Source organism: Equus asinus, chromosome 1, assembly GCF_041296235.1.
Source record: "Equus asinus isolate D_3611 breed Donkey chromosome 1, EquAss-T2T_v2, whole genome shotgun sequence".
NCBI classification, from domain to species: domain Eukaryota; kingdom Metazoa; phylum Chordata; class Mammalia; order Perissodactyla; family Equidae; genus Equus; species Equus asinus.
This window is the reverse complement of record NC_091790.1, coordinates 155,771,929-155,793,535: the sequence shown is the minus strand read 5'-3', so window position 1 is coordinate 155,793,535 and position 21,607 is coordinate 155,771,929. Positions and strand designations below refer to the sequence as shown.

At 47.4% G+C, this 21,607-nt stretch overlaps 1 protein-coding gene across 3 annotated transcripts in view; it reads left to right on the top strand.

Moving 5' to 3' along the window:
* Positions 1-21,607, top strand: part of GSDME (gasdermin E) — a 64,682-nt gene that overhangs the window by 19,928 nt on the left and 23,147 nt on the right. For all 3 annotated transcript variants that reach the window (XM_070510426.1, XM_044765821.2, XM_070510433.1), the window contains 4 exons: positions 10,575-10,746; positions 12,458-12,578; positions 17,084-17,248; positions 19,834-19,961. In XM_070510426.1, coding sequence (XP_070366527.1) covers positions 10,575-10,746; positions 12,458-12,578; positions 17,084-17,248; positions 19,834-19,961 — 586 coding nt within the window. The remainder of the gene's footprint in view (positions 1-10,574; positions 10,747-12,457; positions 12,579-17,083; positions 17,249-19,833; positions 19,962-21,607) is intronic.

Genomic DNA, 21,607 nt, shown 5'->3' with positions numbered 1-21,607 from the left:
CCCAGGGCTCAGTAGTTCAGGTTTCTAGATTTCCCTGGCTCTGGCTCTGGGTTGTGCATCTCCAGTGTGTGGGAAGTTTCTCTGATAGTTGAAATGGAGACTCTTGGTTGGTGGTGAGGAGCCAGCCTGTGGGTGGCTGCTTCGGTTTCCGAGAGAATCCACAGCTAGTCTCTGGGAAGCTTTCACAGGAGGATTGAGCAGAAAGGCTGCTCGTTCGTTAACAAGCATGTATTAAGTACCTTCTGTATGCAGTGTCCTGAGGAGGTCCAGGAGGGAGAGGGAAGACAGACACAGGGCTCAGGGTTGGACATGCTCAGCTGTGTTCTCATTCTGGCCATTATTAGCCGTGTGCCTTTGGGTCACTGGCTTATGAGCTCTCGCTACTTCTTGTCCCTCTGTAAAATAAGGGTGACAATAACTTCATGAAACAGGTGTCTTTAGTTGCAAAGAACATCTGTTAATACCTCACATAAGGAAACATCCTGAGGGAGGGATGCGTCGTCACCCTGCACCAGTGGTTTCTGGTGGATGGTTAATTCAGTGGCTCTGTGGAGCCCCCTTGTGGCAGCCTCCATGCATTGTTTCTCCCAGCTGCCTATTTCTCTTCTTGGTCCCCAAATGGCCACATTGCAGACAACAAGGTCCAGAGGCACTCTTCCTTGTTCCTCTTTTTAAGAGAGAAGAATCTTCCTGAGAACCCCCAATAGACTTTTCCTCAGGTCTCAATGGCCAGAACTGCCACAGATGGCCCATCCTACTGCAATCCCTGCTGAGAACACTGGAGTTACCCAAATTGGCTGAGACATTCATCTGTGGGGCTGGGCCCACCCCCTCCATCTTCTAGGACCAGGCATCCACACCTGAGCAGAATTGGGGTAGGCAGCTAGTGGTCACCACAGGCCGGAGCTGTCAGTCAGAGCCTTCCAGGCCGATGGTGCTCAGTGCAGTGCCTGTACAAACACAACAGGCACCACTGAAGGGCCACTTCCCTCCCTTCCCTCTCCCATGCATGCCCATGGGAAAAAGGGGAGAGGCATGTCCCCCTGGAGGAGTGAACAGGAGGAAAGCAGCAATGGCATGTACATTTCAGGATTTTAGGAGGTGGTTACCGAAATGGAACTCTCGTCACGGCCTTGGCTGGGGGTTTTGCCATGTCTGTAGACTGGAAGAGGTTGGCTATCAAAAGAGAAGCAGACTTTGCTGTTTAATGAAATGTCAGAAGAGCAAAGCCAAGTTTACAAGCAGCATGCATGCCTCTAATCTAAACAGCCTTTCTAATTTTCCCACTGTACAGCTGGCCTGTGAACACACACTTCTCCTTTCACTATAGTGTTAGCCAATAATCAAAACCCTTTGGGAGAAATACTTAAATTACTAAGGCCTTAATCATTGGAACTGGTATATATCTGCGTTTCTGTGGTTGGTAATTCTTGCTTAATACTCTTGCAAGAGCAGGCCGGGCGCCATCTTCGGACTCTCTTGAGCATCTCGATCTCTGTTCCTGGGGAGACGTTGGAACTGGCACTTGCAGTCCTGCACTGTTTCTTCAGGCTGTGTTTGCACCCTCTGCCTCTTGCTCTCAGTTTTTTGAGGAGTGTAGTAGAGGAGATCAGGCACATTCAGGGTGGGTGGACTTGGACTAGAGTAGTGTGGCAGAAGGAGCACTGGTCCAAGAGTTAGAAGATGTGTGCTGATTTTGACTCTGCCACTAATATACCACGTGATTCAGGCAAATCCGTTACCTCTGAGGGGCGTGGTCTCTGTTTCAGAGCGCAGATGTTGGATTAGGTCAGGTGATGGGGACCACCTGCCTCCCAGGCCCCTGAAGGCATTGCGAATCAGTCAGAGCCTTCTTGCTCCTCACTGTCTCCCGGCCTAGACTCAGTCTTAGAACCCTTTTCCCTATAGCTAGGCAGTGATCGCTGACAGATCTATCACAGGTGATACTCAAGATGAAACTGGTTTTCCACCCCAGAATTAGGAATTCCTGGGGCCCTTGTAGATTTATAATTTCCCCACAGCAGACTGGGTCAAAGCTGATGGCTCCTACTCAAGGGCTGTTACACAGGAGGATCGTGGCAGCAGTGTCTGCCTTGGTTTTGTTCACGGAGGAATCCCCAGCATCTAGCTCCGTGCCTGGAACGTAACAGGACTCAGTTATCTGGGGGTTGAATGAATGAATTCTGGGTGGTGATCTGCATGAGAAAGCATGCCCTCCCTAGCTGGGACTGCATTTATGCTTTGGAAAAGAAAGCTACTTCCCTCTTTCTTTTGGATGTTGTTAGAGTTTTAAAAGTCTTCTCTGGGTTTCTTCTCTGTGAAGTTGCATTTTGGCTTTTAAAGCCTTAGAAGTAGAGAGGATGGAAATTAAAGCTTCAGCCTAGGAGAGGAGGCAGCTTTATTAGGCTGAGCCTGGGGGCTTTTATGTGCTTTTGGAGAAGAGCCTGTCTTCCTGCTTGCTGCCCTGGCCCACAGCCTGGTCCTCAGCAGCCGAGCTGGGCTCTGAGCCATCTTCCCAACCGCCATCCCTGCCTACTGCCTCCCAGCAGCTCCAGCCTGGTCTCCTCTCCCAGCCAGCTCCTGTCGTGTGTCTGTACAGCCATTTTCTTAATTGCTTTGAGGGTCCACTCCCCGGCTGAGCGCTCACTTCATGAAGCACCCTGAAAATTGTGGCCAGGTCTTTGACCAGCTTAGAAAGGGATCTTTTTTTTTTTTTTAAAAGATTTTTTTAACTTTTTTTTTTTCTTTTTCTCCCGAAAGCCCCCCAGTACATAGTTGTATATTCTTCGTTGTGGGTCCTTCTAGTTGTGGCATGTGGGGCGCTGCCTCAGCGTGGTTTGATGAGCAGTGCCATGTCCGCGCCCAGGATTCGAACCAACGAAACACTGGGCCGCCTGCAGCAGAGCCTGCGAACTTAACCACTCAGCCACGGGGCCAGCCCCTAGAAAGGGATCTTGATTTGGTTTCCCAGCCAATAGTAGAAGAAAAGAAACATTTACAGAAGGATACGGTCTGGGTCACTTTATGCAAGACCTCACTAAATATAAGCCTCATAGCCAATTCTTGTCTTACAGATGTGCAAACTGAGGCTCAAAGTCAGGAGGTAGTAACCCAGTGAGTAGGAGATAAAGCTGGGGACCACCTCCAGGCTCAGTCCAGGTGTCTGTGTTACACAGAGCTGTCAGGTTCACAGTAGGATGATCCCACAGGAGAATGGGGTGAGGGGGCTCAGCGAGCCCACTGGGTGAGGAAAGGGCTCACTTCCCCATTTAGTGTGTACCCCCCTTCACTTGCGTCCAGATGTGTTCCTCTGGGTCCAACCCTTTAAAATTGATTCTACTATGCCTCTGTCTCGGTGGCCTCCTGTTCTTGCTTTCATGTTGCCATTCCCCAGGAAGAGAGAGGCACCTTGGGCTGTCCTTAAAAATACCTGTAAAGAGGATGAGGAACATCTGGCTGCTCATTTTCTCCTGGAAGAGCTTCTGCCCCATTTCTCCTGTCTAGGGCATTGGCCCCTGGCTGGACTCGGGGAGAGACTTCTCCTTTTTTTTAATTGAGGTATAATTGACATATAACATTACATTAGTTTCAGGTGTACAACATAATGATTCAATATTTGTAGGCATTGTGAAATGATCACTGCACTGAGTCTAGTTAACATCGGTTGCACTGAGTCTAGTTAACATCGGTTACCACACATAGTTACAAATATTTTTTTTCTTCTGATGAGAACTTTTAAGATTTACTTTCTCAGCAACTTCCAAATATACAATATGGTATTATTAACTATAGTCTCCATGCTGTGCAGTGCCTCCCCATGACTTAAAGATAACTAGAAGTTTGTACCTTTTGATCCCCTTCACCTATTTTGCCCACACCTCAGCCCCCTTCCCCCTGCCTCTGGCAATCGCCAATCTATTCTCTGTATTATGAGTTCAGTTTTTTGGGTTTTTTTTACATTCCGCATATAAGTGAGATCATATGGTACTTGTCTTTCCCTGACTTATTTCATTTAATGTAATGCCCTCGAGGTCCATCCATGTTGTCACAAATGGCATGATTTCATTCTTTTTTTCTGGTTGAATAATATTGCATTGTGTATATATACCGCATTTTCTTTATCCATTCATCCATCAATGGACACTTAAGTTGTTTCCATGTCTTGGCTATTGTAAATAATGCTGCAATGAACATGAGGGTGCATGTATCATTTTAAGTTAGTGTTTTCATTTTATTCTGTTAAATACGCAGAAGAAGAATTGCTGGATCATATGGTAGTTCTATTTCTGATTTTTTGAGGAACTGCCATACTATTTTCCATAGTGGCTGCACCAGTGTACATTCCCACCAACAGTGCACAAGGGTTCCCTTTTTTCCACATCCTCACCAACACTTGTTATTTCTTGTCTTTTTGATACTAGCTGTTCTAACAGGTGTGAGCGAGATCTCATTGTGGTTTTGATTTATATTTCCGTGATGATTAGTGATGATGAATACCTTTTCATGTACCTGTTGCCCATTTGTATGTCGTCTTTGGAAAAATGTCTATTCAAATCTTCTGCCCATTTTTTAATTGGATTGTTTGTTTTTTTACTATTGAGTTATATGAGTTCTTTATATATTTTGAATATTAACCTCTTATGAAACCTGTGATTTGCAAATATTTTCTCACAGTCAGTAGGTTACCTTTTCCTTTTGTTGATGGTTTCCTTTGCTGTGCAGAAGCTTTTTAGTGTTATCTAGTCCCGCTTGTTTATTTTTGCTTTTACTATCTCTGTCAGATTCAAAAAATCATTGCCAAGACTGATGTCAAAGAACTTACTGCATATGTTTTCTTCTAAGAGTTTTATGATTTCAGTTCTTACTGGTGCAAGTCTTTAATCCATTTTGAGTTAATTTTTTTTGTGGTTTAAGCTAGTGGTCCAGTTTCATTCTTTTGCATGTGGCTGTCCAGTTTTCCGAATACCATTTATTGAAGAGACTGTCCTTTCTCCCATTGTAAGTTCTTGGCTCCTTTGTCATAAATTAATTGACCATATATGTGAGGGTTTATTTTTGGGCTCTCTACTCTGTTCCATTGTTCTATGTGTCTGTTTTTATGCCAATACCATACTGTTTTGATTACTATAGCTTTGTAATATAGTTTGAAATTAGGGAGCCTGATGCCTCCAGCTTTGTTCTTCTTTTTCAATATTGCTTTGGTTATTTGGGGTCTTTTGCACTTCATAGACATTTTAGGATTGTATGTTCTATTTCTGGGGAAAGTGCCATTGGAATTTTGATAGGGATTGCATGGAATCTGTGGCTTGCTTTGGTTAGTATGGACATTTTAACAGTGTTGATTCTTCCAGTCCTTGAGTGTGAACTATCTTTCCGCTTATTTGTGTCTTCTTCAGTTTCTTCCATTGATGTCTTATAGTTTTCAGTGTACAGGTCTTTCACCTCCTTGGTTAAATTTATTCCTAGGTATTTTATTCTTTTTGATGCAATTATAAGTGGGATTGTTTTCTTAATTTCTCTTCTGATTATTCGTTGTCAGTCTATAGAAATGTTACCAACTTTTTGTATATTGATTTTTTTATCCTGCAACTTCACTGTTTATGAGTTCCAACAGTTTTTTCGTGGAGTCTTTAGGGTTTTATATATATAATATCATGTCACCCGAAAATAGTGAGTTTTACTTCTTCCTTTCCAATTTGTATGTCTTTTGTTTCTTTTTCTTGCCTGATTGCTCTGGCTAGGACCTTCAAATCTATATTGAATAAGAGTGGTGAGAGTGGGCATCCTTGTCTTGTTCCTGATCTTAGAGGAAAAGCTTTCAGATTTTTACCGTTGAGTATGATGTTAGCTGTGGGCTTGTCATATGTGGCTTTTATTACATTGAGGTGTGTTCCCTCCAAACCCACTTTGTTGAGAGTTTTTATCATAAATGCTTGTTGAATTTTGTCAAATGTTTTTTCTGCATCTGTTGAGATGCTCATGTGATTTTTATCCTTGATTTTGTAATGTGGTGTATCACATTGATTCATTTGCAGATGTTGAACCATCCTTGCATCCTGGAATAATTCTCACTTGATGATGGTGTATGATTCTTTTAAAGCACTGTTGAATTTGGTTTGTTAATATTTTGTTGAGGATTTTTGCATCTATGTTCATCGGGGATATTGGCCTGTGATTTTCTTTTCTTGTGGTATCCTTGTCTGGTTTTGGTATCAGGATGATGCTGGCCTTGTAAAAGGGGTTTGGAAGCATTCCCTCTTTTCTGTTTTTTGGAAAGAGTTTGAGAAGGATTGGTATTAATTATTTTTTGAATATTTGACAGACTTTACCAGTGAAACTGTCTGGTCCTGGACTTTTGTTTGTTAGGAGGCTTTCGATTTCTGAATCAATCTCCTTACTAGCAATTGGTCTGTTCAGATTTTCTGTTTCTTCATGATTCAGTGGTGCTGGGGGTGGGGTGGAGGGAGTTTTAGTCTAAGTCTAATCCTTTAGGATTTATGTGATAAATTATTCCGTTATCCACCAGCCAGGTAGATAGCATAGGTCTAGGCAGCAATAAAAGAAGTGGGGTACTCTGTCCTCCAGGAGCTTATGGTCCAGAGGTATTTTTTAAGTACAGTTTATTTTTGAATAATTGATACGTTCACATGGTTTAAATGTCAAAATGTCAAAAGTGAAAAGGTGGAAAGTCTCCTACCTCTGACCTCCCAGCCCTCTAGTTGCCCGCGCAGGAGGCAACCACTGACTGGTAAGGGTTTTCTTCCAGCTCTTTCTGAAGGCAGTCTGTCTCTGTTGTTCAGTGGTTCATAATAGGGCCCAGGAAAGATGGAGCTAATAGGGACAACCCAGGGAAGAATTTTGTAAAGGCCCACGGCTGCAGCCGTCAGGAGGTAGGGACTGGGATGACAGGGAGGTGCGGATATTCTGCCACGGCTGCGTGGGGCTATGTGAAGGGTTAGTAGCTTCAACCTCTCTGGGCCTCCTTGTTCCTCATTTATGAAACCCCTAATCTTGGGTTTTAAACTTTTTTGTTCCTTGAGCTCCTTTAGCAATCTAAAGGAACCCATGGACCTCTTTAAATACATATAATAAAACATAGGGGATTGTAAATGTAAATGAATTACATGGAAATATGGCTTGTTTCCCCACTTGGTGGGCCCGGGGGAGTCCCATCGCACAGTGATTCCTGCTCTGAGGAAGGCCGGAGCCAGGGTCCAGCTCCCATGAGCTGTTTAGGTTCCTGGCACTGCTTGGGGCCTGGAGTTGTTGACTAGGAGAGGAGATGGGGGAAGAATTCCCTCCGAGATGGCTTTGCAAAGAGTCAAATGCACGATCCATTTTCCCTGGTCATTAGCTTCCTCCCTGCCCCCAGTCTCCTCTCCTAACTGAGAATGAGTAAGTTTGTCCAGCATTCGGTTTCCAAGCGGTGGTAGCACTGGTCCGGGAAACAGAATCCCAGCCACCTGGGTGGGAAGTGCCTTCTGGGTGGACGCTGTCTGCCTGCCCTTGCAGCCCAGGAGAGCGTTTCTCAGCCGGCCTGCGTGAGTTGTAGCTGTGTCACTCTCTCCTCCTCGGTCACTCGAATCTTAGCTTTGGAGATGGGCCCTGTCCCTGGCCAAGCTTCTGTTCCTTGCCCCGTGGTGGGGTCACCCACAGGGGCATTCCGAGGGCAGCGAAGCCTCGTAGGTGCCTGGCTGGGCTGGCAAACATCTCAGGACTGTCCTGCCTTCAGAGGCAGAAGGAAGTTACATTCCTGCTATTGACTTTTTCCCTCTTCCTTCTGGTGTTTGGGGTGGGGTGACATGGAGGATCTTGGGGGAGGTGGGCGTTTTCAGCAATGGAGTCTTGGGTAGTCTAGGCTGAGTTTTTTCGTTTCAAACAATTTAACATTGGCTAAGACAGCATCAAGCATCTTAGTGGGTCTGTTTAAGGCACATAGCAGCGCAGTGATTTCCAGTGCACCAGAGTCAATTCAGAGTGCTCGAGGCGACCTTCACCCATTCCTCTGTCATTAGTTCTGGGGTTGGAGGCTGGGAGGTGCTGCTTCTGATGTGTGTGTTCAAATAGGGAGGAGCCAATACCTACACTGTAATAGGGAGTCGATTTTCAAGAATCTGCTAGAAGATGGAATTGTGTACAATGGGAGGAGAAGATTAGAAAGGGCTGGTTCTGATGCTCGTTCTGCCTGGCAGATATGCTGGCTCTCATCCTCAAAGTCTGTGGCTCGAGGACCAAACACCGTCTCCTAGGAAGATTTGTATCATTCTCTAAACCATACTGCTAATCCTCTATCTTCCATATGTTTTCTCTCTTTCACTCATAGATGCATACATACTCACACATTTACACATTCATTAAGGCAAACAGATAAAGAGGGAAAAAGCCCACAAGTTTTATTTATGCATTTATTTCAAAAATACATAACGAGCTCTTGCTGTGTACTAGGCACTGTCCTGAAACAAGCAGTAATCCAAATGGGCACAGCCCCTGCTTCCGTGGGGTTTACAGTCCACGGGGAGGAGACGGGCAACCAACAAACAAACGAATGACCTAGAACGGTATCGTGTGGAAATATGCTCTCTGGAGAAGTGGTCTCAGTATGTGACAGTGTGACGGCATGGCGGTCTACACAGGTGAGGAGGGAACGCCTGCCTCCCTGAGGAAGTTTCTAGCATCAGTGAGATGTGGGGGTCAGGGGGACATGGTGCCAAGGCCTTGGGGTGGGCATGTGCCTGGTGTGTTTAAGGCGCAGAGAGAAAGCGGGAAGGTGGGGTCAGCTGGGGGCAGGGGCCAGATCCAGAGACCTCACAGCCTGGGTGGGAGGTTGAAATGTGACTTAACCTTTGAAGGTTTCTGAGTGAGTGAGTGTGGAGGTGCAGAGGCGGAGTAATTTCACTCAAGGGCACCCCGCTGGAGGGGCAGAGCTGGCATTTGAACCCCAGCCGGGCAGGCTCCAAGCCTCTGCTTTATATGCCTTCTTGAAAGCAGAGCCCTGGGCAGCCTTTTTGTTGTTGCTATCCGTTTATTTTTATTGCTTATTTAATATGTGTGAAACATTGTTATAATTTGCATTTCTTTGACCACCACTGAGCTTGAACAGTTTTTGGTCTTTACTTTTTTTATTGTGATAAAATATATATAATATAAAATTTGCCATTTTAACTTTTTAAGTATACAATTTAATGGCATTAAGTACATTACCACTGTTGTGCAGCCGTCAACGGTATCCCTTTCTAGAACTTTATTGTCATCCCAAACAGAAACTATAGCTGTCAAGCAAGACCTCCTCATTCTTCCTCTCCCCAGCCCCTAGTAACCTTCAGTCTACTTTCTGTCGCTATGAATTTGCCTAGTCTGGACATTCATATAAGTAGAATCATCCAATATTTGTCCTTTGTGTCTGGTTTATTTTGCTTACGTAATGTGTTCAAGGTTTGTTCATGTTGTAGTATGTGCAAGAACTTTATTCCTTTTATGGTTGAATGTTATCCCATTGTATGCATATACCATATTTGTCTATCCATCTGTTGAGGGACCCGGGCTGTTTCCACCCTGGGCAGGTTTTATGTGGAGACAGGATCTTTCTAGCTACTCACTCCAGCTCTGAGGATACTTTCTGGAGCCTGGAGAATCTGTGTCTGCCTTGGGGGTGGGGGGCGGGCAGGGTGATCCTCCACTATGTGTGGTTAGGGATGGTGCTGAGCTTCTTTAGGTAACTAACCCTGGACCGTTTCAACCGCCCAGGATGAGCACTGTGATTGTTCTCGTGCTGCCATCCACTCTGATTTGGTTCTTTTCCTGTCCTCTTCATAGGCTCACAGAGTCTCAGAGAGGTTATTTCATCATTTGCTTCTGAGCATGAGATCATCTCCTGCAGATGGAAATTTAGCTTGTTCTTGAAATTCCCCAGAGTAGCCATGTGGGAGCCCCAGGTCTCTACTGGGTGACCCTGGGCAGGTCATGCCTGACTGGCCTCAGTTTCCCCATCTGTAAAGTGGTGTAAAACTCCTTCTAAGAGATTACGCATCCTTCCTGGAGAGACAGGTCAAGAAGTTCCTTTATAATTCAAATCCAGTGTCTTCCCTGCTACTTCTACTTTAAGCCTGTTCCTCTCTCCTCTCTGTGAGAAGCAACTGGTCACCATCCCCCCACAGTAATCCTGTATTTCCTGGGCCACGGCTGTGTTGTTTGTGGTCCCTCAGCCTCTGATTAAATGACAAAGCAGAATTCCCAGGGTCTAAGGCAGATGGATGGCAGCTCTCCCACTGGTTGGGTTTCTTTTCTTCCTCCTTGACATCCAGTGCTGCCGGTTGACAGGAGGGCCCCCCCCCCCCCCCGGGCTTCTCTCTGGTGCCCAGCCTTTCTCCAGAGGCCTGGCAGCTCCGCGGTGGCCTCGGGAGGGTTTGGTTGATGCCTTTCCAGGTGAACTGCCCCCTCTCTCATTGCTGGGAAATAAATGATGCTGGTTGTCATCTGTTCACTCCTCAGCCCCCAGCTGTGTGAGAGGAGAAAATTCAGGCTGCATCAATCTCCCCTGAGGCACTAGGCTACTCACAGCCATTTCTCTTTTTCAGAACAATAAATCTGAAAAATCCTGTGCTGCAGCAGATGCTGGAGAGGAAGAACGAGGTCCTGTGCATCCTGACACAGAAGATAGTGACAACGCAGAAGTGTGTGATATCTGAGCACATTCAGACTGAGGAGAAGTGCGGTGGCATGGTGGGGATCAAAACCAAGACCGTGCAGGTGTGTGCATCCATGGCATGGAGGCCCGGGCCAGAGGCCACAGCAGCCTCTCTGGCCCCCACCATGGAGACCTTGGTCAGGGGCCTCTTTGAGTGGTGTCTTTCATTTGTCAGGACTCTTTCTGTAGCAAGTTAACAGAAATCCAGCTCAAATTGGCTTAAACAAGAAGGAATTTATTGGCTCATGTAACCAAAACGTTTGGGGTATCTGGCTTCAGTCACGGCTGGATCCAGGACTCAGAGAACATTGTGAGTTGCCTTCCTTGGGGGTAGATTCCCTCTTAGGCAGGCTCTCTCCTTGTGGTGCAGCAGCTCCAGGCTTTCATCCCACCTGCTGCAACCCCAGGGGAAAGAGTGCTTCAGGGCTGGTTCTCACAGGACCATCTCAGGTTAAGCCCATTCTTGGAGCAGACCCAAGGTCCGGGCAATGGGACACTTGGATTGGCCATGTAGGCTTGGGTCAGGCACATTCCCAAAAGAAAATGGATCAGTGAGCGCTGGCCAAGCCAATGCACAGATAACCCTTTGAGCCCCTTGGAACCACGGGTCTCGAAATGATTACTTTGGGACTAGCTGCCTCAAATCCTTTGTGGATTGAGTTGAGGAAAGTAAAGATCAGTACATGTGTCTATATATACATAAACAGATGCTTCTGTATTAAATTATAGTCAGTCTTAGTAAGCTGACCCTTGAGCCAGTACTAAACTTCAGTTGAACAGGAGGCTATCAGCCCCAAACTGTTTCCCCTCCAGCTTGCCACGGTGCCTGATATTCTATTCCTAGAGATTTACCTCTGGGGTAACTTCAGGCTTTTGCTAGAAGACCCAGGAAAGTTGTATTTAGAAGGAGATGGGGCTATAGGTCCGGAGCTGGACTCTCCCTGGGGTGGGCAGGCTGGGTGGGCTGGGTAGCAGTCGTGAGGGAGGTGCCCGAGGGGAGATGCGTTCAGCTGGCTCTTCCAAAGTTTCTGCCTGTGCTGGCTCCGCCAAAGGCCTGCAGCCTGCCTGGGAGTTGGGAGGCCGCTGTCATCACACTCTAACCAAGATCAAGTTGCTGAAAAAGGTCTCTGATCTCCAGTGTTTGGGCAACAAATAGATTCTTGCCTTCCTCGCCCCAGGCCATTGTGGGAAAGGGGCATATTGGTACAGTGTTTGAGGACAGGGCTCTGGTGTTTGACTGCTCGGCATTTCCCCACCATCCTTCTCTCGGCCTTGCCTCTCCTCCCTCCAGCCTCTCCCCTAGTTTTGTCTAAGAGCACAGTGTGCCATCTGCAGAAGTCTGAAGTGACATGCTTGGGGGTGCTTGCTCTAAGCCAGCTTCTCCCGGTCAGGCTTTGATGTTGTTCGGGATTTTCATTAGGATTTTAAAGTGGTTTCCATAATCCTCCGCAAGGGAAATGGGAAGTCATCTTGTCTTATTTATTATCTTTTTTATTGAACACTGTAGATCTAACCTTACTGTATTCCAAACTCTGGAATCTCACTTTTGTTTCACGAGGTTGGCCATTTTCCTGGGAATGTGTGAACACATCACGAGACCAGCAAGGATTAAATGCGCGCTTCTGCTGGCTGGCCCCTCATGTCTACTCAGTTCCATGGGCATTTTCTGGGTACTTCTTGTGTGCAAGGCACTAGGCTGGGCACAGTGGGGACGCAAAGAGAAACCTGGGGGAATTTGAGTGCCCAGGTGGGAACATGCGCTCTTGCCCACAGGTGTCAGTGACGAAGGATGAGAACATTATCAAGGATGCCAGCGTGGCACTGGAGATCCCGGCTCCCACCACCATCGCCTACAGCGTCATCGAGTTGTATGTGAAACTGGACGGCCAGTTCGGTGAGTGCCACCTCCTGCTCGGGGCTGTTAGGGTGATTGAGCCATTGCTGAGGGACACCCCATCTTCCTTTGAAGCACACACTTGTAGAGGCTCCCCTACCGCTTTGGGGATTGAGAGGCAAGAGATATCGGAAGAGTTTGGGGACACCCCATGACGAGTGAGACAAGTGGGCTGCATTGGGAGGGCAGTGGAGAGGGATGCCCAAACAGCAGAGTGGGGCAAGGTTTCACCCACACAGCACAGCATTAAGAATGTGGGCTCAGATGAGCTGGGTATCAACCTCAGTGTGACAATGTCCTTGAGGTCTCAGGCAAGTTGTTGAATCTTGCTGAGCCTTACCCGTCTCTGGAAGGGTGTAAGACCTTCTTGCCCAGGGCTGCAGTGAGGGTTGAATTAGAGGAGGCATGTGAGTGGCCTGGCACAGCGGTCATTTATTGAGTACTCCACCTTAGCTATTAATAATACTGTCATCATCATTATCGTCTCACCTCCCTCCCCCAAGTATGAAGCCAAAAGTGCTGTATTTGACTTCACTCTGCTGATCACCAGAGTGTTCAGAGCTGGGAGGTCATTGCCTGACTTGAAGAAAATAAGGGCTTTGGCTTCGCCAGCTCTGCTGACCTTAGGTCCTCATGGCCCCTCTCCCACGCTCTTCCTGAGAAGAGGTCGTGTTGAGCCCAAGAAAACTGGCTGCTTCTTGGGGACATGAATGAATAAATGTAACGTAATACGTTATTGTTAACCTTTTTTAGATATATAATGATATCATGGTTATGTTTATAAAAAAGAGTTATCTTATTTTTTAGAGATTTATAGTGAATGCTTCACAGATGAAAGGGTAATATGTCTGCGGTTTGCTTCAGAAATAATCTGGGTGAGAGTAGGGTGTGTGTGGGTGGTGGGAGGAGGGAAAGAGCAGTCCTCAAGGCTGGTGGATGGTGTGTGGAGGTTCATTAGACTACTCTCTCCGTTCTTGTGCGGTTTCACTTTTTCCGTAATGAGAAAGTTCTAAAAAGCGTGCCATGAAAGACTGTGCACGTGTCTATTGCTGCCTCCTGCTCTGCGAGGACAGGGAAGCGATGTGGAAGTCTTCCTGGAGTCAGCCTTTGGCCCTGACTTGGCCCGCCTGAGTTACTACACCGTTCAGCTCCACCTCCAGGCACTGAGAACGCTGACAGTCCTCACTGGAGGTCAACAAGCTCATGGGTGTGTGAGGAGCCGGAGGAGGGACCGCGGAGTCATGGAATGCCATCGCCCCGCCTCCCTCTTTCCTTTCACAGGGAGGTAACAAAAAGTGAAGGTGTCACTTTTCAGAAGTTGGTCTAGAGAGGGAGGTCAGGGACACATGGATACCAGGAATACCAAGAATCATGACCTACATCCTTTAGGCCCACAGTTCCAAATGTGCATCATCCTAGGCATTTTCATTATTATTTTATTCTTTCTATTTGAAAGACTTCCATCTACCAAACAAATTGCACTAAGGCAATGTTGTCCCTCAGGTTTCTGTTATTGGTGCATGATAAGCCATTACCACATGTGCTATTGTGGTTTCAGCATAGGATGCTACGCCTTGGTTATCCTGTCCAGATGGATTGGCGGTCAAGGTGTCGCTTTTGTAAGGCCTTTTGAAAGCTTGGCCGACACCGGAGGTTGCCCACAGTGCTGAGAGGACCCTTCAGTGGCTGGGGGCCAGGCTGGGGCTGCCATTCAGCCTGTGGGCGCCCCTTCCATGGGGATGGCAGTGCCCGGCCTGCCTGCAGCTCTGTCGGGGCCTGTGTCGCTCCCACCGGGGCCCCTCTTTTCTCAGCCAGGGTTGGAAAGGCACAGCTTCGCCTGGTGTGGCTCTCCTGTTTGCATTTCAATTCCAAGCCTTTTATCTTGGCTTGCTTCTGCTGTCTTTGAAGATAAACTCTTCTCAGCGCTGCTGAGAAGAGGTGCCCTGGGGAGTTCTCAAGGTTCCTTGCTTGGCCTCCCACCGCAGGGCCGGGAAGCCCCTCACCCTTGCCCTGTCCCACTGCTGGCCGCTGCCCCTCCTGCGCAGCTCGGTGGTCGGGCAGCCTCTGTGTGACTCCCTGCCTGGTTTTTAACTAGTTCTGCTTTTATTCTCCATCTGTGTTTTCTGTCCCTCTTGCCACAGAATATTCTGATCTGCTTCATGAACATAGACCTGCGGGGGCCAGAAGGACCCTTAAGAGGCTGCTTGATCTCTCCTCCCTCGTTGCGGGTGGGGGGACATTTGACAAGGAGCGTATTTGTCCTTTGAAACTTGGAGAGGAGGCTGACTCTCTCCATGTCCCTTGGGGGTGGCATCTGTGCAGTCCATCCTTGCTGAGGGGTTCTCTCAGCCACGACCCCTTCCTGCACCACCAGCTCCCCTCTCGTGGCCACTTGGCAACACCATTTGTCATCTTGAACTTTGGCCCGTGCTTTGTACAGGGGGGCGTTTGCCAGCGTCTTTTTGGTAAAGCACCTGGTGGCTGTGAGCCCGTGCATCCCTCCTGCCCCGGGCTGTGTGCTCCTGGCCAGGCCCACCGCCCGACACCCACGTCTCCCCGTCAGTTCCCGCCAGAGACTCTCAATTGGCTCCTCTGCATCTCTGAGTCTTCCCCCGTCTGTTCCATCCTAGCAGTATAACTAATGTGATTATTTAGAAACAAAGATCTGGTCATTTTACTCACCTGCTCACACAGCCTTCCAAGGCCCCCTTTGTCCCGAGATAGTCTGCCACTTGCAGGGCATTGTGGTCTAGCCCCCGCATGTGTGCAGCCTTTCTTCTCATCTCCAGCGCTTCCCACCGCAGCCATCTGGTCAAAGTTCCCACCGTCTGGGAACGCTCCGCTCTTGTCCCCGAGCCCCCGTGGCTGGTGCTTCTCTGTCTGGAGGGGCCTGTCTGCCTCTTTGCCTGGCGAGCCTTTAGGAGGCTGCTTAGACACTGCTTCCTACAAGAAACATTTTCTGGTTCTTTCTCCATAAGCCCCACTCTGGCTTCAGTGACTCACCCACCTCCTCCAGCACCACCCCAGGTTACCCCTTTCCCCACTGGTACCACACTTATTGTCAAGGCCTGCGTTGTAGTCGTTTTGTATCTCTGACTCCTGACACAGGGCCTGACACTGAAAAGAATGAAGGAACTGGCAGTGGCTTTGGGCATCTGGGTGCGTATAAAGGCAGATGTTGTGCTGGTGCAATAGGCTCCAAAAGTACCCGTGGGGGCCCCACAGGACTCCCAGCAGGATTTGAGGCTGTGTTAGTGGTCATGGTCCCTGTCCTCGGGCAGCAAAGTCATTACTTACTGGGGGCTGGTTCACACTTACCTCAGTGCCTGGTGCAAAGGGCGGGCGAGCTGGGGCCACCAGTGAGTGTGGGTCGGTTGAGTGAGTGAAGGAAGGATTACTCGTTTGTCTTTAGACCACCGTTCTATCTTTATGAACGTCATTAGTGCCCACAAGCAAATCAAAATACATGCTAACACCCATGCCTTCCACGTGTCACTCACATGCCAGGCTCAGCCACATGCTTATTCCATAACCTGTGCTTAAGGACACAAATGATTAAATAGAAGCATAAAAAGAACCCTAATTCATGAGTTCACTTGTTGTTTTTCCTCCGCAAGGACACAGTAACTGTACATTTTTACCTACAACTTAGATTCCTTAGTTGGGTTCTCAAATATGAAAGTATTTAAGGAACATTTCTTTTTATTATTTTGGAAAATTTTTTATCATGGAGAATTACACACATGTTCAAAAGTAGAGATAATGTAATGAACCCCCATGTACCTGGCACCCAGCTTCAATAACTAGGGCATTTCAGGTTTTCTCTGTAACTTCACCACCTCCCTCCACCCTTGCTCAATTGTTCTGAAGCAAATCCTAGGCCTTATATTGTTTTGTCTATAAATATTTCAATATCTCTAAAAGATAAGGCTTTTGAAAAAAGACTAGTTTTGCCTTCATATAGATTCACGTATAATATATTCTTTTGTGTCTGGATTGTCTACTCAACATGTTTGTGAGATTCATTCATATAATTGCAGAAATCAGTAGTTTATTTTTTTATTACTGTGTATTATTCTATTTATTTATTAATGAAAAATTAATTAGTTATTTATTAATGAAGAAAATTTGACTCTTTAAGAACATAACCATATAACCACTTGTGCACTTAAGTATATTCTCAATAATCAGTTCAGTCAAATTCAGGTTTTCTCAATTTCAAATATGGTGAGTTCTCTTTGTTTGTTTAGAGTTGGTTTGTTCAAACCAGGCTGAGGAAGTACTTCTGATATTTGAAAGATTGCTTCCTGCCTCTTCAAAGAGGACACACTGGAGAGTTTCATGTTAAGAACCACCATTTCTCTTGGATTTGGAGGAAGTGAATGAGGTTTGGTCAAACAGCATGATGTGTCTGGGAAGCGGGTTTATGGAGAAGAGTGCCCTGCCGGAATTAGGTAAAGCCAGGTCCAACTTGTGCCTGACTTGTCATTTTTCCCGCATTACAGAATTCTGTCTCCTACGAGGGAAGCATGGTGGCTTTGAGCACCAGAGGAGGAGCGACATTGTCCTCCCGGACGCCGGGGCCTTACAAGACTTTCCGTTCTGGGATGCGCCAGATGCTGGGCAGGGGCTGCCTACCCCAGATGGGCCATTGAGTGTTTTAAAACAAGGTATTGCCAGCAGGGTGGGGCACAGTGAGCTGATGGCTAGTTGAGCACTGTAGCCCAAGAGCTAATGTGGCCTTTAGGAGTGGTGACTCCTTAGTGACTTCATGGAAAATGTCTGAGAAAGAGAGGACGGTGCCTCTGAGTCAGTCCTAGTCTACTCATCGGGATTCACCTGTGTTGGATCTTGGGAACCTCAGGTCCTGGGTGTGGTGTTTGAGGAAGGGGTGGGAGACTGGGAGACTCGGGAGTGAAAGCATCAGGGGCCTGGCATTTACTTTTTCCTTTTTAACCGCAGAAGCCTTGCTGACTCCTAAGAATAGCTCGTCAGCAGCAAGGAGAGAGAACCCGGGTTCTGCATCTGTTTCATTATAGTCCGGGCTTCATTGCCAAGACAAGCAACGCTTTGTCAGCATTGCAAAATGCTCTCTTGGAGGCTCTTCATCCACATGACATAAGGCGTCTGGTGCCACAGCATCCAGCGAGGAGGAGGGGAGGACCTGTGATTTGCCTGCAGCAATTCCTTTTGCTCCCCACAGCATTTTGTGTTTTAAGAAGTTGGTTTTTTGGGGGGGTGGGGGAGGAGGGGGAGTGAAGTATACAGTAGACGAGGAGAAGGGCCAGGACAAGGAGACACAGTTAGATAAGAGCTTAGTAAAAAGAGCCAGGAGCAGTTCAGAAGATGCTCTGGTGCGGAGGGTAAGAAGAGACTCATCTATGAGGCTTCAGTGAGTCCCAAACAGAAGATGCTTTTGTTTCTGTAGCAAAAATATCAGAGTTGGAAGAAATGGCAGTGAAGGCCCAATCTTTTTTTTTTTTTTTTTTTGAGGAAGATTAGCCCTGAGCTAACATCTGCCACCAATCCTCCTCTTTTTGCTGAGCAAGACTGGCCCTGAGCTAACATCCGAGCCCATCTTCCTCTACTTTGCATGTGGGATGCCTGCCACAGCATAGCTTGACAAGTAGTGTGTAGGTCTGCACCCAGGATCTGAACTGGCGAACCCTGTGCTGCTGGAGCAGAATGTGCGAACTTAACTGCTGCGCCCCCAGGCCGGTCCACAAGGAGCAGTCTTAGGATAAGGCTTTCCCATCTACTGCAGGGCTGCAGGCCCCTCCTCTGCTTCCTTGAGATTAATAACTGGGTGTGATTTTCAGCTGCCACTTAAGCACTGTCAATGTCATGGGTTAGAACCACAGCAGCAGTGGTCCTGCAGCCTTGAACTGTGCTACAGGGAAGTGACAAGACAGTCTATGGGCTACGACTTTCTTATAATTTCCTTTCCCAACAGTCCACCCTGTAAGTTGTCTGTTCTGGTCAGCCCGGGGTGGAGCAGGGAGGCTGGGCGTGTTAGGCAGGAGTTGGGTAGGGGGCTAGCCTGGCCTTTGTGCCCTTGGACCCTACACCAACCAGGACAGTTCTTCTCTCCAGGCTGGGGTGGTAAAGACCTAGTAGTGTTTATAGAGCAGTTTCTGAATATGTCAGATACTGATGTGACATGTCCCTCTCCGTGGAGCTCCTCTACAACCATGTGCTGGAATTTACCATCAACAGAGGTGATGCATTTATGTATTAGTATGCATCCTTGCATACGAAAGCTTTGGTTTATCAAATCTTGCTTTTAAATCCCCCTGGGCTTAATTTACTAGAAACTTTTGACTATCTTAAAAGGAAGAAAAGGAAGATTCTAAGGGGAGAGGCTCAAGAATCCTACAGAGGATGTGAGCAACCCAGCGGGTGGGCCTGCATGCCTGTTCTCCTGGACTGCCGAAGAAGTGTGAATGGGAAAATGCAACAGCTGCACCTGCCACGAAAATAGGGTGCCAGTCTCTCTGAAAAGCATGCATTAAATGTTAAAGGATATAAAATCTGCAATGTATTAGAAGAAAGGACATGAAAAATAATGTATTTTGGAATTTGCATGGCTCTGAAGCATTGTAAAAGACTGACAGATGTTTAGTAATTCAGCCTTGATAATTCACTTCTATAGAAATCATGCTAGGGGCTGGCGCCGTGGCACAGTGGTTAAGTTTGCACATTCTGCTTCTCAGCGGCCCAGGGTTCCCCGGTTCAGATCCCGGGTGCGGACATGGCAACGCTCGGCAAAAGCCATGCTGTGGTAGGTGTCCCACATATAAAGTAGAGGAAGATGGGCATGGATGTTAGCTCAGGGCCAGTCTTCCTCAGCAAAAAGAGGATTGGCAGTAGTTAGTTCAGGGCTAATCTTCCTCAAAAAAAAAAAAAATCATGCTAAAGAGGAGTCTAAATGACTTTCCCAGAAAATAATCAATTAGACTTAATTAATGTTTAGTGAGTCATCTAAAACAGAGTGAAGTCTGGGTGGCCCTCTTTCTTTTCTGTCTTTCTGTCCCTGCCCCCTTTCTTTGTCTTGTAGTAGTTACTGGTTATTGAAAAACACACAGGGTGGAATTTAACTCGATGTTCTGTATTTCTGAGTTCCACGACTGACTGTGCAGCAGGGAGTGTCTGTGAAAGAACTGAGGACAATTAGTCATAAAATGCAAGAGCTGCTGTCCCTTGTTCTGAGACACGCGTGGCAGTCACGGGACTGTGTTCGCTGCTGCTTTCACAGGAACTCGGCTCCTGGAGAAGAATTTCTTTCCCTTTGTGGAGCTGCCGGAGCAGCACCGGACAGCGCTGAACACCGTCCTCCAGGCGGTACTGTCTGATGAAGAATTACTCGTGGTCCTGGAACAAGTGGTAAGACCTCGAGGCAGTGTCCTCACCTGGGTTTTCTGGAGATGAGGATAGGCTACAGCTCTGGGGACAAGGCTTTGAGCTGGAATACAATTGCATTTCAAACTTCCCCACCTCCTTTTTTTCTTACTCCCAGCAGCTCAGTTTTCTAACTGCAGAAAGTAGCTGATGTCAGGAACCCAAAGTTCCTTAGTGCTGCTGTAGCAAATGACCTAAACTTTGTGGCTGAAGACAACAGAAATTTATTCTTATGGTTCTGGAGGCCAGAAGTCTGAAGTCAAGGTGTCAGCCAGGCTGTGCTTCCCCCAAAGGCCCCCCTTCCTTGCCTCCTCCAGCTTCTGGTGGCTCCTGGCATCCCTGGGCTTGTGGCTGCATCATTCCAGTCTCTCCTCTGTCTTCAGATGGTCTTCTCTGTTTTTGTGTGGTGTCTCTGTTTCTGTCTCTTAAGAGATGCCGCCATTGGATGTAGGGCCCACTCCACCCTAGGAGAATCTCATCTTGAGATCCTCACCTTAATTACCTCTTCAAAGATCCTTATTCCAAATAAAGTCACATTCTGAAGTTCCAGGGGGACATATTTGGGGGCTGTTATTTAACCCACTACAAGGAGGCTATCTATGTGTTACAGTCCAACAGGTCAACCTGTTCTATTTAGAACAGATTGAAAAGCAGGCTTCTGTGTTTTCTATTTTGCAGAAGAAGGATCTTCGGGAGAGGTTGAGTTCCTTAACTATTAATTTTACAAATGGTGAGGGACATGCCAGCTGCCAACCTCCAGCCACCCAGACTTGGTGCTTGCCTTCCCTGAAGCAGGCTGGGTGCTATAAACCTGATTTTTACTATGGTTGGTTTTGTGGGTTTTTTCTGTCTTTTTTTTCTGTTATGCAGAGAGTTTGAACTCTGATTTTCTGATTTAATGCTTTATGGTTCCCAGGAGATCATTCATATTATTTTTCCCTCTTGAAATTGCATTGTGCCAAAGAGCTTCATGACCAGTGATGGAACCTGTAGTTGTTGGAATAGTCCCACAGCCCAGGACATTCTGGAGGATGCAGAGCTCCTGGGAGGGCATGCTAGCCCCAGGGAGAACACAAATGTTTCAAAAAGGCCGCTGACTTCTACTTCCTAAAACAGCTCTTTCCAAGAGGGAAAGGTCAGGCCAGCACCCTCTGGAGAGAGCTCAGCTGCCCTGTCAGGTGCTGGAGAAGCAAGTTGCCTGAGGGAGGGGGCTGTGGGCTCTCATCCGAATGGATCTGGACATGGAGGCCACGATGGAGCAGAAGTGGCTGGTTGATGCCAGGGTGGCCAGGGCCACCCAGCTCTCAGCAGGGCCACCCAGCTTCCAGCAGGACCCGTGAGGATGGATGAGGCTGCCCCGGGCCCAGCTGGGAATGTGGCTGGGGCTGGGGTGCCCAGTCTAGATCTCAGGACCACGATAGGATGATGCCTTTGGGTTCCCCTCCTCAGTCTGCGTGTCATCACCTCTTCCTGGTACAACCTGACACACCCTGCCCTGGAGGGTTCCACCCACTAGTTCCTGCATGCCCCTTCTCTCACTGGGAAAGAATAGTCCCTGGGCGAGGCTCAGTTTACTGTCTCCTTAGGGGGAAATCTAACCTGGTGGATTAGGAATTTCAAAACACAGAAAA